The sequence below is a fragment of the Condylura cristata genome, unplaced genomic scaffold, assembly GCF_000260355.1.
Source record: "Condylura cristata isolate star-nosed mole 26May11 unplaced genomic scaffold, ConCri1.0 scaffold00015, whole genome shotgun sequence".
In the NCBI taxonomy this organism is placed as follows: Eukaryota; Metazoa; Chordata; class Mammalia; order Eulipotyphla; family Talpidae; genus Condylura; species Condylura cristata.
Window position 1 is genome coordinate 36,167,065 of NW_004567116.1, and position 18,422 is coordinate 36,185,486.

The window sequence follows — 18,422 nt, forward strand, 5'->3', positions numbered from 1 at the left end:
GTTTCTCATTTTGGGGTGAGTCTCTCCTAGTGTACAACAGGTAGATATATTGGTAAACTTCTGGGGCTTTCACCCCCAATTAATCTATATATTTTTAGAAGGGACATTTCATATAAGAACCCAGTAGGTAGAGAAACATTTCTCCTCCCCTAAATTCCTTGATCCCCTGATTTTAGGATACTAGGACATTATGTGACACATTAAACAAATGACAGAGTGGGCATTTTATTTGTGATATACTGTGGCTTACAAAGCCTCAAGGAACTGGTAAAATCTTTCTTGTACAGTAAACTTGCTGCCTTTTTCTTCTCTGTTTTCATTAAACACTCTGTTTAAAAACTGAGTGTTTTCTTGTGATATACTGAGAGTTGTGCTTGTGGTATGTGAGATTATTTGTGAGTACTGGAGAGGATTAAATTTCTAGAAATTTTGACTCCTGTTTAGAGCCTCCTTTCATTTCCCAAAGTCTCAGTCTGAAGTGGACTAAGCTTTTCATTAATGGAAAGATAACTCCCAAAGTCTCAAACTCCAAGTCATAAGCTATGGATTATAAACAGACAACCCTGAGATAGGTCACATGTCCCTCTCCCTCCCTTGGGATCTTTTTCTTAACTCTTACTTACACTTCCTTCTCTGTCTCTCAAAATTTGTATCCATTCTTTTGGTTCATTTTGCCTACAGAGCTTTCCATGGCTCCATTCCTTGTCAATACCTGGGCAGTTTGCCTATCACATGATTTGTGCTGTTTTTCAGTCACTAATGATTTGCCTGCATATACATAGTTGTTTTTTTTTTTAACCATTTATATCTCAGATTTTGAGCAGGTTCATACATCACTGAAGCATGTAGATTCACTGTTATACCCTGGACAGTAGTTAATTGAATCTGAATATAGAACTGTGTAAACTAAGCACCTGGAAATGTGAGAGGTTTGCTGTAAGCGAGGTGAAATAAAAATCTAGCTTATTTTCAGTTCAGGGGTATTAAATGTGTTTGCATGAGGTGTATTTGTCTTTTCTAATTGCTGAAGATACACAGTTATATAAGTTGTCCCTGACCAAAAAGACACACATAGCTTAAATTTTATAAAGAGGAGTATAGATTTGAGGGGTCAGCCTGTCAGCTTTGGACAATGGTCAGATAGTGACTGTCCCCAGAAAATGTTTGGACCTCTGATGATTAAAGAGCTACCTCTCATTCTGTAGGAGGAGAGCCTCTGTTTATAGCTTATCCAAACATCTAAGGGAAAAACAATTGGAGTCACTAAGTTATAATGTGGGCCAAAGATATTGAATCTTATGACACAAGGAGAGTACAATACAGAAAAGCATAAACTTATTCCCAAATCTACAGTTACCAGAGGGTTTGGTATCTCTGCATTGTCCCCTCTATTTTAGAATATCTCCTTGGTCATGTTTTATGTATCTGAGGAGAGAATCTTTAAAGAGGCCAGGTTTTAGAGCTTCTAGAATCTGTAGTACCTAAGGACCTGTGCTTTTACTTCAAAATTTCTTGACAGATGACTTTCTGAGTAACAGTCCCTTACTTCCTGCAATTTCTCCCTGTGCCTGGGTGAGACTTCATTGTGAAAATTCTTAAGATACACTTACTCACCTGACTTTTGGTTCTCTCTCATGCTTCATAGCCATAATCAGGAATCAGGAATCCTTATCCTATCAAGAATTTTGTCTTTTTCATGATACCATTCTTATCAAAATCTACTCAAAAGTCAGACTGGTAGCAGTATTTATGTTAGAAGCTCCTCCCCAGGAGCTTATATTCCTGATATAAGCTATTCATTTCCCATCCTTCCCTTCCTCGCTCCCTTCCTCCCTTCTCACTTTCTCTCCCCCCTCCCCCATCAGTAAACCTTCCTTCTACTTTAATCATTCTTATTTGTGCCTTTGGCTTGGGAGACCAGGGACTGTGTGCAGCAGTCCCCAAGGTCTCTGAGTTCTTGCTCTTACTCAAGCCCTGTTGCTAGGGGAGTGATTTGCTACTTCTAACTATAAACATTTAATTATGTATATGACTGAAACAAAGTTCTTGAGGGAATACATTTCACATTTATTGTGAGAAATTCCATATTCTACCCCTAAAATGTGGAATATGTACAAGTCAGAGGAGAGTAAGGCATTGGCTTCAGTAAAGGAAAGAATTCCTCTGACCCACTCTCTTTTCCCTAGTGTTGAAGTCTGGCTGCAGCCTTTGGGTGGGGGACATTTGCTACTTCCATCTATAAACATTTGGAAGGAAAGGTAGGCTGATTATGGACATGGACATGGACAAAGCACTCCCCTGTTCCAGGTCTGACTTCTCCTAATCCCTCTGTCTACATCCTCTATCTCATAGTCTCCATAAGAACACTGGACATGATGGATGTTATTTCCAGCCAAAGTATGAGTAAGACAGGGAGAGCAGGATTCACAGTGACAAACTAAAGGTCATACTCTCTTCTCATAGAAAAATGGCAACTCAGGACACACATGATGAAGAGCATGAATTTTGGAACTTGTCTTTATATTTTGACCTTGGCTCATATTGAGTGATCTTGGTCTATTTAAGCAAGGCCCTTGTTCCAGTTCTCCAAAATATATGCACGCATTTTAGATATTATCTCCAATATACCTGTGACGAAAACAATAATTATCATTCAATAACTTGATGTGAGGATTTAATATAAAGCACTTGAACAATAGGCCACATGTAGGAAGGACTCTGTCAATGTATACTCTTGTTATTTCTATTATAATCAGTCACATTTATTTTAATGAGCTGTGAATTATTAGAGAAGTAGACTCCTATCCTTCGCAACTTTATGCAACATAGATGTCTAAGTTATTAAGCTGTATTAAGATCAATGTGGTCATCTCCAGTTTCTGCTACTGGAAACGTATGATGACACAAACAGTTTAATGATGTGTCTCATTTATGGAGAGTAACTTTCATCTCCAGATTAAAACAACTATCAACCACCCGCCCCCCAACCCCGGTGGTACAATGGGTTAAAGCACAGCACTATGAAGCTATTGCAGCCACTTCAGCATGAATTCCATCCCCACTCCAGAGGTGAACTACATAGTATGGCAGACTTCTCCTGACCCACCCACTGCTCCCCTCAGCAATGTATTTTGTCAGTCTGCCTGTCTCTGGTGAGTCCTCTCACCCCTACACCTCTGGCTTGTACCCCAGCTCTATATGCATAAATAAATACATCTTTTAAAAAAACCAACTATCTCAACTGAGGTAGACTCTTTTCTATAGTCAGATTTCTAGGGTTAGTGTTCAGTTTGGCTTTATCTGACCCTTTGTTTGATTTCTCTATACTCCACAGGTAAGGGAAACATTCAGTTTTTGTCTTTCTCCTTCTGACTTATTGTGCTTAACATAATACCATATTTATTTTATATATTTATTGGTATTTTGCCTCTTAAGTAAATTTCCTGTTCAATCTCCAATTAAAAAATCTAGGTTGTATATATGTTATGATGACTTTCAGGCATCATTTATAAAGGATGCAATTGTAAATGGATTTTAAAATTTTTTTCCTATCACTCATTTATAGTGTATAGAAATGTAACTCATCTTGAATGTTGACTGTGTAATTCACAACTTTATTAAACTTATTAGTTCGCATTTGGATAATTTTAACTGATTTTTCTTGCATAGTGTTTCACACAGTAGCAATAAAAACCTTGGGTGACCAAAAGAAACCTAAAAATGAACAAAACTGAAGGTTTCACACTTTCTGATTTCACACTTCATTACAGTTATTGTAATTAAACCATTATGATATTGCATACAAAGAAACATATAGGCCAATGGAACAGAATCACAAGTCCAGAAATACTTATATAGTCAATTAATACTTGACAAAGGAGTAAGGAATTATTAATGGGCAGAATACTGATATTAGGAAAACTGTATATTTACATTTAAAAACAATGAAGCTGTACTCTTATTTTATACCCACTTATTAAAATTAACTGAAAATATATTAAAGACATAAATGTGAGGCTTTAAAGTACAAAACTATTAGAAAATATATTAAAAAGCCTTGAATAGGTCTTGACAATATTTTTGACATGTAACCAAAAGTTCAAATAACAAAAGCTATACAAGTGAGACCACCTCAAACTGAAAATCATTTTCATAACAAAAGAAATCATCAACAATATAAAACAGCAACCTATAGAATTAAATATCTGAAAATCATATACCTGATAGGTATTAATATCCCCAAATACAATAGGAACTCATACAACTCAACAGCAAAAGGCACAAAAATTTAATTAACAAACAGGCAGATGATCTTTATGAACATTTTTTCCAGAGAAAACACACAAATAGCAAATAGGTTTATGAAAGTTATTTAAAATTCAATTTTCCCTTTGCTACTGCTGTCTATATGTGCAAAGATCTTCTCTTTGAATTAATCAGATTGGATTAGGGATCTCTCTAAGAAATACAATTTAAATGTATCACCTCCATAAATGTCACATCTCCAAATACAATCTCACTGTGTGGTACTGAGGGTTGGGATATCAACATGTGAATTTTGTGTGTTGACGTAAGTCAGTCTGTAATTGCTATTCATCAACTGATGATTGCAGCAGGAGTCATCTCAAACTCAGATCTTCACTAAACATCAGTTTAATCCTAGCAAAGTCAGGGACAAGGAATCTGTTCTGGAAATATGCTTATTTGCCCTAAAACTTGTGACAAGATGGATGATTCTTACTGGAGTTTAAGGGGAAACTATATATATTGTAATCCTTGGGACTAAAGTGATGGTGTATGCTTAACTAAAACACTGTGTTAAAAATAGTCACTGCCTTTGTGGAAGAAGAGGAAAATTCTGGCAACAGAGATTCAACAAAAGAATAATGGGGGCCAAAGATTGTGGATCCTTGTTGGGAACTTGGGGAGATTTTGTCTTATCTTTAAGATTTATTTATTTATGCATACAGACCTGGGGTACAGGCCAGAGGCGCAGGGGCGGTGAGAGGATTCACCAGAGAGTCGGGAGCAGAACAGATAGACTGATGAAGTACACTGCTGAGGAGAGCAGTGGGCAAGACAGGAGAGGTCTGCTGTGCCATGTGGATTGCCTTAGGGATGTGGATAGAACTTGCCCCTAAGCTGCCTCGGTCAGCTTCACAGTGCTGTGCTCCAACACCTTGCGCCACCAGGGAGGGCATGATTTGTCTGTCTGTTTGTTTGTTTTTTTTAACATATTTATTTAGTCCATTGAACTTTACACTCACAATCTTACTGAAATCAACCAAGTGGAATACATAATTAGAATCCTGTAGACATTAGCCCTCCCTGGAGGTGTAATGGGTTAGTACGTATTTTTAAAAAATCCTAAAGACATGCCAAGAAGATGCAAAATGAGATTTTTAAAAATCCTAAAGACATGCCAAGAAGATGTAAAATGAGATCATTTCTAAATATTTGACCTTCAAGTAAGTATGGAGGACAAACGGTATCCCATATGTGATACTGGGGTCCTTTGGGGTTCATAAAGACATTCTGATTGCTCCTACATAAAGCTGCCACCTGAGGCTCTATTAAGTCATCTTTTTAGAAGATGATGCTGTAAGACTTTAGGGAGATTAATTAAGTATTCCATCTCCATCACTGGAAGGTTTAAGAGAGATGGTTTTCTTAAGATCCCAATTAACTGGGAAAGAAACAACTCTAGGGGATATTTTCTTCATTAATATCCTCATTGACTGAGTCTCTTAACAGACTTTGAGAACCAGTCATGTTACCTTCAGGCAAGACCCAAAGAATTGTGTTTCTTATTCTAACAACCAAGCTTCGGTGCATGTGAGTATGGACAAACATCCAGCTAAGGCAGGAAGAGGAAACTAGATGTCTCTTCTATCACTTCTATCAGAGAAAAGACAGGAGCAGAAATAAGGGAAGGAGCTCTGTAACCAAGAACTCTTGAAAGCACAGATCTCAATCTGAATTTGGTAGCACGGAGGGAATTTCTTAAAAGAAGCTCTTAGCTAAAGTGACATTAATAAGGATTCACTACTTGTGTTAGATAGTTTACTATAAGAATTCTTTACCAAATTGCCTTAAGAAATAAAATTAACAGAGAACACTGATGAATGGCCAGAGAAATAAGGGGGAGGATGTTGTAGTCAGAAAAGGGAGTGGACTTACATGGGAGCTTAAAGGGAGTGATTGAAAAATATCACTATCACTTGATCTATTTTCAGTGAGCAGCACTTTTTTTTTTTTTTAAAGATTTATTTATTTGTACATACAGAACTGGGGTACAGGCCAGAGGCTCAGGGGTGGTGAAAGCCTTCACCAGAGACAGAGCGGTATGCAGAACAGGCAGATCAAGGAAGTACACTGCTGAGGGGAGCAGCGGGCGGGTCAGGAGAGGTCTGCCACACCTTGTGGTCACCTCCGGGGCAGGCGGGAATCGAACTCATGCGGAAGTGGCTTTAGCTTCTCAGTGCAGTGCTTTAACCCGCTGCGCCACCAGGGAGGGCCCGAGCAGCACTGTTTTTTACTTGTGGGGTTTGTTTGCTTTTTTACTTGTGGGGTTTGAATATGGAGAATGAGAAATGATGCCAACAATTTCCATTCCTCAGAGTCAAGCCAAGAGCAGTGCTGCTGACTCACGTGCAACTGTCTTGCTTGTGAGAAGCTGATAGGCCTCCTCAGGACAGAGTGACTTCAGCTGCACAGGTGTGGGAAAGGACAGTTTTTTAAGAAGTATCTTGAGAGTTGTGGCTTACATTGGTAAAGTAAATTCAAAAAGCATCTTTGAATAAAAAATTCTTTTTAATTTGAAGGTTTTTGTACCCCCCTTCCAAAAAAAAAAAAAACAGCTTGAAAAAAATCTTTCAATACATGGCAAAAGAAGAGTATGCTGTGCAAGCATTTCCTGATGACTTTTGATTTTCTCACAAGTAAATATATGAATTTATCATCTGTGTATGTATATGGAGGTATCTCTCACACTGACCTTCCCATTCCCCCAATTGCTCAACTCAGAAGTGTAGAGTCAACCTTATATTTTTCTTTCACTTCCATTTCCAACGAAACAGCAAGACTTAGTGTTACTTCAAAAATGTATCCTTATCTGTTTAAGTTTTATTCATTTCACTTACTCTGCTAGTGAAAATAATTCCTCATCTGAGTGATTTCAGTAGTTTTCTCACTAGTCTCCTTTCATTTTAGAGTTTATTTATTATTTACATAGGTCACTCAAGTCACAATTTTAAAATATAAATCAGAATATATCCTAACTGATATATATATATATATATATATATATTTTAATTTCCCATTTTCTCTCTCCTCACCTTTGAAGTAAAAACAAAATTCCTGTTGTTAGCTCTAAGTCCTTATGAGACCAGACCACAGCCTGGAACTCAAGGTCTCCAAAATACCCACTATGCTGCTGTATTTACTTACAAAGTGTCAGACGCACTGATTTTCTCCTCTCAAGGCATGGATCTTCTTCTAGATCTTCTCTTCCTCCTTAATTAGGTCTTAGTTTACATGTCACTTTCTTAGAGATGTAGTCCCAACTCCCTTAGCCACTGTACTAACTTGCAATTAATTCCATCACAATCAATATCTATTAAATAATGCTGTTTTACTTTAAATTGCATTTATACTTAACTTTTTCTTATTTATTTCTTAAGTTACTGTATAGTATATAGAGTTCATGACTTTGTCTCTTAATTATTTAATTCCACTGTTTAAAAGGCCTTGCCTATCTCATAGTGGATGCTCAAAAAATACTGAGTGAATTAATGTATATGTGTATAATTGCACATGTATGTATGTATGTGTATGATAAGCCTGTGTATGTGTATAGTATATACATGTATGTAATTCATACATATGTATGCCATGTTGGCTTCTTTGTTAGGTATTGAACAAGGAAAATAAAACACAGTTTTTATGTTACAAACCCATAGTACAGTATCAAAGAAAAGAGTAAGATCTTCTTAAAGTCTCTATCTCTTTCCTCCACTGATTGACAGCTCTGTTTAGGCAGCACTGAGTTCTCATTTAATATTGGCAAGGAAAATTTCCATAGCTTGTTTCTATATAGAAAAGGAAGAAAATAAAAGCATAATTGTTTCAATACAAATACAAAACCAAAAGGAGAGGAATAAGGTTCTGGGAAGCTATTATAATGAGTCTAGAGAAAAAATAGTAGGAAAAGAAAAAGAAACTATTGTAGGAATAAAAAAAGATAAAAAAATAAGAGAAGATTAAATTTACAAGCAGGAGGACAAATTCTATTTTGAGCTATGTTCTTTGAGTAGTGTGTCCTTCTCAAGTCTGCCTGGTCCCTAGCTACTGTGTGATGGTACAGCACATCCCAAACCTTTTGTCTCAGGTGCCTGGGATTATTGCCAAAATAATTCAGAGAAATCATATACATGTGAGAAACAGTGGGTTAGGAATCACTGCAGTGAAGGCAATAACAGTACTAGGAATTACACTGGAGTAAGTTTGGGCTGGATTTCTTGAATTCTTTTGAACGTGTGGATTCTTTTGTGAAGTCTTTGTAATTGATGAGAATGGTTCTAAGTTGTAACATGCACCAAAAATATCCCAGAGAGCATGCAAAAATTCAGATGGCCAGATGAAACTCTAAGAATATGACTAAGTAAGAAACTTTCCCTGGAATGGATAGCCAAGAACACAAAAGGTATATTTATCCTAAGAAAATGTTTTGGAAAACGATGACTTATACTGATATCATTATTACTTCTAAGCCAGAACGCTGAAATGATATAGTTGGAGCGGTGCATGGAAAGTGGCTCTGCATTTGGTGTTAATAACCAAGAAAAAGAGTTTTCTTCTGGATAAACTGAACATGTGGCCCAATGACAGTGCCAATTTCTTCCTGTTGACTGGCTTTCCAGGCCTAGAGGCTGCTCATCGCTGGATTTCTACACCCTTCTTTTTTGTCTACATGGCTGTCTTCTTTGGCAACGGGACCCTCCTCCTCCTCATTAAGGAAGACCGCAGTCTGCATGAGCCTATGTACTACTTCCTGGCCATGCTGGCAGCCACAGACCTAGGACTGACCCTGACCACACTGCCCACAGTGCTGGGAATCCTCTGGCTAAATCACAGGGAGATTGAGCACACAGCCTGCTTTTCTCAAGCCTACCTTATACACTCTCTTTCCTTTGTAGAGTCTGGTGTTCTGCTTGCTATGTCCTATGATCGTTTTATTGCCATCCGCAAACCCCTAAGGTACACCTCTATACTCACGAATGCTCGAGTGGTGAAAATTGGGTTGGGTGTGGTGATGAGGGGATTTGTCTCTGTGGTGCCACCGATATTGGTCCTCTATTTTTTCCCATACTGTCATTCCCAAATTCTTTCTCATGCCTTCTGCCTCCACCAGGATGTCATCAAATTGGCCTGTGCTGACATCACCTTCAATCGACTCTATCCAGTTGTACTTGTTGGTCTTATATTTGTGCTGGATTCCCTGATCATCCTCATCTCCTATGTGTTGATACTTAAGAGTGTCCTGAGCATTGCCTCCAGAGAGAGGGCCAAGGCCCTAAACACCTGTGTTTCCCATATCTGCTGCGTCCTGGTTTTCTATGTCACAGTGATTGGTTTGTCCCTGATCCATCGGTTTGGAAAGCATGTTCCCCATATTGTCCACCTCATTATGAGCTATGTTTACTTCCTCTTCCCTCCATTAATGAATCCTATAATCTATAGCATTAAGACTAAGCAGATACGGAGTGGTATTCTTCGCCTTTTTGCTGCCCGTAGAGTTGGAACCTGATCTCTGGTCATCATCATTCCTCACAGACTGTGAGAATTCTGCTCTTTTGAAGAGAAGTAAATAAGTCTCATATCAACTACATAGGATCAGATATCCAAGTAAAATAATTGTCAACATGGACCCATCAGTTTCTCTATGTTTTTTTTTTTTGTTTTTTTTTTTTGGGAAGGGTAATTGCATTTTTACATTTTAAAAATTTTATTGATTTTCCAATAGTTCACATAACTATAATTTTGGGAGTACAACTTCATACCTCAACACGTGCACATGTTCCACTCATCTGCCACCAAGACTCCAAGTGTCATCTACTTTCCCCTATTACTTCCTCTTTTTTCCCTATTTGCTTTGGTAACCAATATATTTTCCATAGTGTTAAGACTTTCATTGCTAGTTTGTTTCGGCAGTTTCTTTTTTTTTTTTATTATTATTATTTTTTTTTATTAAAAAGTTTCTCTATGTTTTTAAACTCAGTTCATGGCTTAATTTGGTTTGTGCAATTCTTTTCTTAATTATTGTATTGGAATGTATCATCAGTTGTGACTCAATTTTTGTGATAATATGTTGTGAGGGAATCCAGTATACAAAGCCTTCCAATCTCATTGTTTTTCTAATTGTGGCAAGAAATTTAGTTTCAAAAGGATTGAACTTGTCTAAAGAAAATAACTCTGTTTCATTCATTTCCTTCTTCATGTTATTCCATGGCCTCCATGTAACAGCCTGAATACTAAACTGTGAATATGAGCATGAGTATGTGTATGATGTAAGTTGTGTCTGATTTCCAATTATTTGTGAAACCAAATATGTGTCTTTCAACATCTCCTACTCTGTTCATGACTTCTGCAATTTAACATAAATATTATTATTGTTATTACTTTCATTATCATTACTATTTTATAATGGGCAGTCTGAAAACAAGAACAGCTCATTCTCTCATCTTATAAGAGAGATAATACTTATAAGTGGTGTGGTTGTGGTTTAATCCATATCTTCTAAGTCTAGTTTAAATTGCCCACTGAACTTAGTGGATCCATGGAATAGTCTATCTTTAGTGTGTCTGTTTTCTGCTTTGTGCTCTCTCATATTTATAAAAGCAGCTTCTAACCCCTTCTCTTCATATTTCTTTCCCTCTACTCCAAATTATGATGCCTTATAAGAGGTGATATTTTCTATTAAATCTCCAAATCTCTAATCCTGACAAAGATTTTACATATTTTATAATGTACCACAAGGCTATTGAGTTTGAGTTAGGAAATGGAAAGCAGAAATCACTTTTAAAAATAATCAGAAAAGATATGAAAATCATAGAAATGCACTGAAAAACCATAGTTTTTCAAATATTCAGCATGATTGACATTTTAAAATCAATCCAGAGTTCTCTTTATTCAGTTGAAAATAACAATCTACTTTTATTTTATTTCCTAAATGCTCAGATAAAGTTATTGTTATGAATAAACTCATATATAAAATTCATTTTTATGAACATTTGGCAGTTTATATATATAAATTTCTAGTGCTTATCATCATGCTTGTCAAGGTGGCAGTGACCAGTAAAGAGGCAACATAAAAATGGATAAGATGATATGGGCCCTATTGATGAAAAATATAAAAGATCTGAGACTAATGTAGATTGTTGAAGACTAGAAGATAATAAAAATCAAACTCCATAGAAGAAGAGAAACTGAGAACTATTAGAGTATTTCTTGACAAACAGCAAAAATCTCTAGGATACAGACTTCCCTGAATCTTCAGTGAAGGTATTTATGATATTAAAAATGACCTCCTTATAAATCTGATATAATATGGGAGTAGAACTGAATTTAAGCTGTGAAGCAGCAGCTAGGTTTTAGAGTCAAAGAATAATAAAAAATATTTTAACTCAAAGAAAGTAGAAACTTTTAATAATCTTACTCCCTAATAACTTCCAGACCTCTATTCTGGTTAACATTGAGCTCTCTTTGATGTAGAAAAAGACAGGTGCTGAAGAGATGACCATTGTCAGAGGCCACTGCAACACAGCAGGCTTTCATGACAGGAGATGCATGGTCCTTCCTAGTCTAAGGCATTATGTGGCTCTAATTCTCTACTTCAGAGACAATATGAAAGAAACATGAAGGAAATGAATAAGGTTTTGGAAACATGTTCATGGCAGAGACTTAAATAGACACTTAAAAAAAAGGTAGACACCACTTGGGACTGCCTATTTCCTCTCAGTGCTTCCACATTGGGCTGCTTTTTACTGTTGATGAAGTCTAACAACTACTTACATTCTTCAGAAACTTGTCCTCTGCCTCATGTGAGAAGATGTCCTAACCCTGGGACATATCTCAGAAAATGACCATGTATCTGTTCTAGAAAAAGTGGAGCCAAGAATGCGTTATATTCAAAAGGGATAAGAAGAGGTATGTGGATGACTGAGGCAATCTATGTCGTGATGATATGGGGGACACTAAAATTGGGGTATCTCAAATCCTCGCTGCATCCACATTATTTTGAGCAAAATGTATCACTTCCAAAATTAAGTTGTGCCTGAAATTTGTACTTAGGGCAGAGTTTTCAGGCACAGGGACATTCAGACTCAATTCATTCTCAGAAACTCTTGGTCAAGACTTTTCCAGTTTTGAGTTTTGGAAAGACTTATGAGTTGTGAGGAGTTCAGGGAGAACCTTTCTGCATCTGAAATGTTGTTAGTGAAATGTGTTGCATGATTGACCACGTGGCACCCATCATTATTTTAAAGTCCTTTGGTTTGTCATCTGAGATAAGCTTAGGCAACGCACCTAAAATAAGGTATGAAGGTCTGCAGAACTTTATCTCTGCCAGAATATCAGTGTAGTTCTTTCTGCTCAAATACAACTATCAGACAAGGTCAAGGAAGATAAGACCATTTACCATCTTCATAGCATAGCTTCAACATTCTATTGGACACTTTAAATAAAAAAAAATTAAATTTGATTTGAATTCTTTCAGATTCAAGTACTTTAACCTCTAGGTAACACTTAATGAAGAGACATACAAAAGGCTTGCAGTTTGAAATTTATCAGCAATTGTACTAATTTGTAAGAAAATATCACTTCAGTAGTGCATATTTAAAATCAATGAATTTATTTGAAAACATGGAAAGGTGTCAGGAATTTATAAAGCTTCAACTAAATTTAGTGAGGATTTAGCATGACACTGTGGAAAAGGGGACAGTGGTATGGTAAAGTGAACTTAATGTGGTATATTTACATGTTGGCTCTAAGCTATGATGTTATAATGCAATATTACTTTCATATATGATGTTATAATACAATATTACTTTCATCATAAAAGGCCATTTTGATGTTATCTTCTCTTTTGAGGTGAGGAGTATAAAGGACAAAGTTGAGTTGACAGTGTGATATTCACACGAAAATGTGGAGTCATAGGACACATTTCTGGGCCCTCCTTTTTCCCCAGAGTAGACCAGAAATGGCATCCCAGAAGTCTAATTATCTAGCATTGAGAGGGAAAGTGGGAAACCAATTTTCTATGCAGATAACTTCACCAATTAATTCTTTTAGCAGTCTTCAAAAACAGCATTTATATCAGATTCAGTGCCAAACCCAGAAATTAACTTGCCCCTTAATACTTGTTGCCTCAGGTAAGACTCTGGTGACCATGAGAGAATGGAAAGGAGATGATAAAAAGAAAGAAAGAAATGAGGTGATCACTCGAGCTATTTTGTCATTATTGAGTCTTTAAATATTTGTTATTTATGCATATAAGAGTTGGGATGCAGGCCAGAGGTGAAGGGGGTGAAAGGAATCACTAGAGAGAGTGGGGAGTAGAACTGGCAGATCTACTGCAATACAGTGCTGAGGGGAGCAGCAGGCAAAGCGGGGGAGGTCTGTGGCACCATGTGGGTTAGCTCCCTGGCCAGGGATTGGACTTAGCTGATGAGTTTGAGGATAGCTTCATAGTACTGAGACTCAACCCATTGTTCCAACAGGCAGGCCCCTATTTTTCCTTCATGTAGATGTTACAAGAAGGTAAACAGAGAACTGAGGAAAGCTATATTTCTCCCAGATTCTGTACAGTGTAACTGAGTACAACATAAAATGTGAACAACTTAGAATCAGTTCTCAGAGATAAGCATTGCTCTTTTGTCATGAGCATTTAAATAGTCAAGAGATACAAGTTGCTACCTAGATTTTGTTGTTAATCCAGAACTATATTTTTTAAAGATTTATTTTATTTATTCATACAGAACTGGGGTACAGGCCAGAGATGCGGAGGGTGAGAGGATTCACCAGACACAGAGTGGGGTACAGAACAGGCAGATTGACTAAGTACACTGCTAAGGGGAGCAGTGGGCGGGTCAGGAGAGGTCTGCCACGCCATGTGGATCTCCTCTAGGGCAGGTGGGGATTGAACTCATGCGGAAGTGGCTTAAGCTTCTTTGTGCTGTGCTTTAACCTGCTGAGCCACTGGGGAGGGCCAGAACTATCAATATTTTTTCCTTCAATAGACTGTTTTTCAAGAGAAATAGAGAGAGACTGATGCTGTGACTGAAGGGGAGGGAGTGTCATCACTTCCATGTAGGTCTGTATATTATATTACTCCTCATTTTGGTGTTAGGGGTAGTTTTTTCTCACATTTTGTGTTTACTTCTGGTTTTCTTTTTCTTCTGATTGTCTTGAGTGACTTGGTAATTCTCAGTTAGGAGAATACAATTGTGTCTGCCAGATTCCAGCTGCAACCTGGAGGTTAATGGTTATCAGGTGTGCAGGTATTGGTGAATGATTGGTGACTCTTAACTGAACATTTGTTAGGGAAGAGGCAGGGTGTGAAGCAGTCATTTTACACATTAGCCAGTTATGGTGTCAGTATTAATTGTAAGTCAATGTCACTACCTATATCAATTTAGCCATCAGTCTACCAGTCCATGAATCAATGTGTTAATAATATAATTACATTTTTTAAAGATTTACTTATTTATGCATACAGAACTGGGTACAGGCCAGAGGTGCAGGGGCCAGTGAGAGAGTTCACCAGAGACAGAGTAGGGAACAGGACAGGCAGATCAACGAAGTACACTGCTGAAGGGAGCAGCAGGTAGGTCAGGAGAGGTCTGCTGCACCATATGGGTCACCTCTGGGGCAGGGATCAAACTCATGCTGAAGTGGCTTTAGTTTCTTAGTGCTGTGCTTTAACTCATTGTGCCACCAGGGAGGCCCTTTAATTACAACTTAACAGATGATGTGACCATCACTATGCCATTACTTCTATGTGAAACACTTTCAAAACCAGTGGAAATCCATAGATTTCTTGAGACCTCTGAGATTAAGTGGGAGGATGAAGAAAAGGGACAAAATAGTGGTAGTGAGGAACAATAATAATGTTGAAATTTCTTGTGGTAGTGTGTAAGAATTTTGGTTCTTACACTCAGCTTCTTGGGCTTTAGTTATCTGGGAACTGAAGATATTAAGTAGTGATTTCTAAGTCCCCTTCCAGCCCTAACATCTGTGAATTAACTGAGAATATTAACTAAGAATTTTTCAAGTCATTATTGGAAACTTATTTCATGTGATCCATCCTAACAAGTTAGTTGACTTGAAAAAGACACCTCTTGAAAAAAAATATTCACAGTGTGCTAGACTATAGTGTCTGAAAGAAATAGCAGAGCTTGGGCTTCCCTGGGGGCATAGGTGTTAAGTCTCAGCACTGCCATGCTATTACCATTGCAGCCTGAGTTCTATTCCCAGCCAGGTTGCTGAAGTTGGCATAGCAACTTCAAGACTTCAAGACTCTTCTGTCTTGCCCTCTGCTCCCCTCAGCAGTGTAGTTTAGTAGATTTTCCTTTCTGCTCCTCAATCTGTCTCTGGTGAATCTTCTCAACCCCCACACTCCGGCCTGTCCCTCAGTAGTTCTATGCATTAAAAAAAATTAATTACAAAAAAAGAAATAGCATATCTTTCCAATTCTTGTCAAAAGAATTGCAGGTCAAAACTTGTTCAGAGAAAAAGCAAAAATGGTTTCCTAAAAAAAACGAAGAGCATCACTACTTCTAGGTTAGTCAATGTGTTACTTACTATCACTGTAAGGTAAGCAATGTGAGGAGTGCATTGGGAGTGTGTCTGTGCTTTAATAAGAATAAATTATTGAAAGGCAATAGAGCTACAAGACGGGGGAATACACATGTAAGGACAAACACATTGTGTTAAAGCCTGGATTATGCAGAAAGACATTTTGGGCTTAGAGGGAGAGGACAAAAATGAGGAATGGGTTTGTGACAAACCCAGGAAAAATATAATGGCTATAAGAAGGAAGGAACAGGAAAGATATAGTGGAGATGCTGTCCTGCTAAAGTCTAGGTGCATGAACTAACAAGGCTGGGATCACCAGAGCTCACAGCCAAGACACCACAAGTGAACTGAATGGTGACTATGAGAGAATCATGGACACTGTATAACCCATTTCAGTTGGCAATTTGGTGTTGATAACTAAGTGACATAATTAACTTACATAAACTCTCGAATGTTGGTTTATTAGTAGTAAAATATGAACCATAACAATGACTATTCGTTTTCTACTAATAGCCTTTATTGTGTTCTCTGGGTGTGGTATTGTCAGGCCAAAAAAAAGGTATTCTAATGAGCTGGACTTTCATGAAGGATGCAGAGAAGAATCCACTCCCAAACTCTCTTGTATTGTTAGAATTCAGTTCCTTGTGGCAGGATCCCAAAGTACCTGCTGTTTTGCAGGCTGGCAACCTGGAAGCCTCCCTTCCTTCTAGAGGCTTCCTAGTTTCCTCTTATATTATCCCCTGCATCTTCAAGCCAGTAACTATCTGCCAAGTCATGTTTTTTTAAAATGATATGAGAAAAAAAGTAGTTTTATCGTTAGAGATATGCTGTCTGGTACCATGACTTTTGTTTAGTTTGAGTCAAGACTTTCTGTGTAAACTACATAAGGGGTTTTGAAAAATGAATACAATAAAATGTGTATCTCAGCATGATTTTTGTACCGATTATATTTTATGTACTGATTATATTTTAAGTGATCATAGTTTGAAGACAGCTGATAAAATAAAGTAGTGCATTAATACTTTAATTTTCTTAATTGAGGTAAGGTTGGTTTTCAATATTGTATATGATTTAGAGGTATAGGATCACACTCATCAGTTGTGTGTGTTACAATTATTTTTCGTTCTTTACTTCTATTCTTTTCAATGTGGCTACCAAAAAAAGGTTATACAGGTGGCTCAAATTTTATTTCTAGGGTAATTTATAGAGAGGTTTTTTTTTCTTTCTTCTCAGAGGTCCACCATGTGGTCAAACATCAGTGCTGACCCCTTTCTACTTACTGGCTTCCCAGGTCTGGAAGTATTTCATCCATGGATTTCTATCGCCTTCTTTGTCATCTATATGTCCATCATCCTTGGCAATGGCACCCTTCTCTTCCTTATCAGAGAAGACCATGCTCTTCATGAGCCTATGTACTACTTTCTGGCCATCTTGGCAACCACAGACCTTGGTGTGACTTTGACAACAATGCCCACTGTGCTTGGTGTCTTGTGGCTGGATCAACGGGACATCAGCCATGGGGCCTGCTTCTTTCAGGCCTATCTAATCCATTCACTCTCTATTGTGGAATCTGGAGTCCTACTTGTCATGGCCTATGATCGCTTCATTGCCATCCGCAATCCCTTGAGGTACACCTCCATTCTCACCAATGCTAAGGTGGTAAAAATTGGTCTAGGAGTTATAATGAGAGGATTCATACTTATTGTGCCCATCATCATCACCCTTGCTGGATTTCCCTACTGCAGATCCCATGTGCTCTCTCATGCCTTCTGCCTACACCAGGATGTGATCAAACTGGCCTGTGCTGATATCACTTTTAATAGACTCTATCCTGTCGTCCTGGTTTCATTAACTGGTTTCTTTGATTCTATGCTTATCCTTATATCTTATATTCTAATCCTGAAGACTGTCATGGGAATTGCTTCTGGTAAGGAGCAGGCAAAGGCTTTAAATACTTGTGCCTCCCATATTAGCTGTGTTCTGGTTTTTTATGTCACTGTGACTGGGTTAAGTCTCATTCCTCGATTTGGGAAATATGTGCCACATATAGTGCATATTATCATGAGCTATGTCTATTTTCTTTTCCCCCCATTTATGAATCCAATAATCTATAGTATTAAAACCAAGCAGATACAGAATGGTATCAAACGTCTTCTTTCTTTTCATAGAATTTAAGCTTTCTCTATTTACCTTCAGAGTTCTCTACACTGTGGGATGGATTTCTTGGTAGAAAGGAATATACACTGCCAATGTGGTTCAGAATCAAAGGGGCAGGGCTTGTGTCATTTAAAAGACACAGAATCATTGCTCTTGGCTCTCAGAACCTTGCCCCTATCACATCCTCAGTGACATTGACCTTTGTTGATCTGTTTGGTAGACCTGTTTGCATTTATTTATCATTTTCTAACCTGCCAGAATCATCTATCTCTCTGGTTATTTAAGGTCAATGATATCTGAAGTGGTTGCAATCTATACAATGAAGAGAATGAGATAAATTGATAGATTTCCCTGCATGGTATAGGAACTGCAAAAGATGCCTCTGTGCCTGAACGTACATCAGAGGAGAT

The 18,422-nt window shown here is 37.7% G+C and overlaps 2 protein-coding genes across 2 annotated transcripts; both read left to right on the plus strand.

Moving 5' to 3' along the window:
* The first annotated feature begins 8,872 nt into the window (after window positions 1-8,872).
* LOC101629301 (olfactory receptor 51B5) lies at window positions 8,873-9,808 on the plus strand. Its single transcript, XM_004683130.1, has one exon. The coding sequence runs from the start codon at window positions 8,873-8,875 to the stop codon at window positions 9,806-9,808; it is 936 nt and encodes a 311-aa protein (XP_004683187.1).
* Window positions 9,809-17,097: 7,289 nt separating this feature from the next.
* Window positions 17,098-18,030, plus strand: LOC101629534 (olfactory receptor 51B2-like). The gene has a single exon (XM_004683131.1). The coding sequence runs from the start codon at window positions 17,098-17,100 to the stop codon at window positions 18,028-18,030; it is 933 nt and encodes a 310-aa protein (XP_004683188.1).
* The last annotated feature ends 392 nt before the right edge of the window (window positions 18,031-18,422 follow it).

What these genes read in the sequence shown, in the direction of transcription:
- LOC101629301 (XM_004683130.1), top strand. Translation starts at nt 8,873, where the DNA reads ATGTGGCCCAATGACAGTGCCAATTTCTTCCTGTTGACTGGCTTTCCA.
- LOC101629534 (XM_004683131.1), top strand. Translation starts at nt 17,098, where the DNA reads ATGTGGTCAAACATCAGTGCTGACCCCTTTCTACTTACTGGCTTCCCA.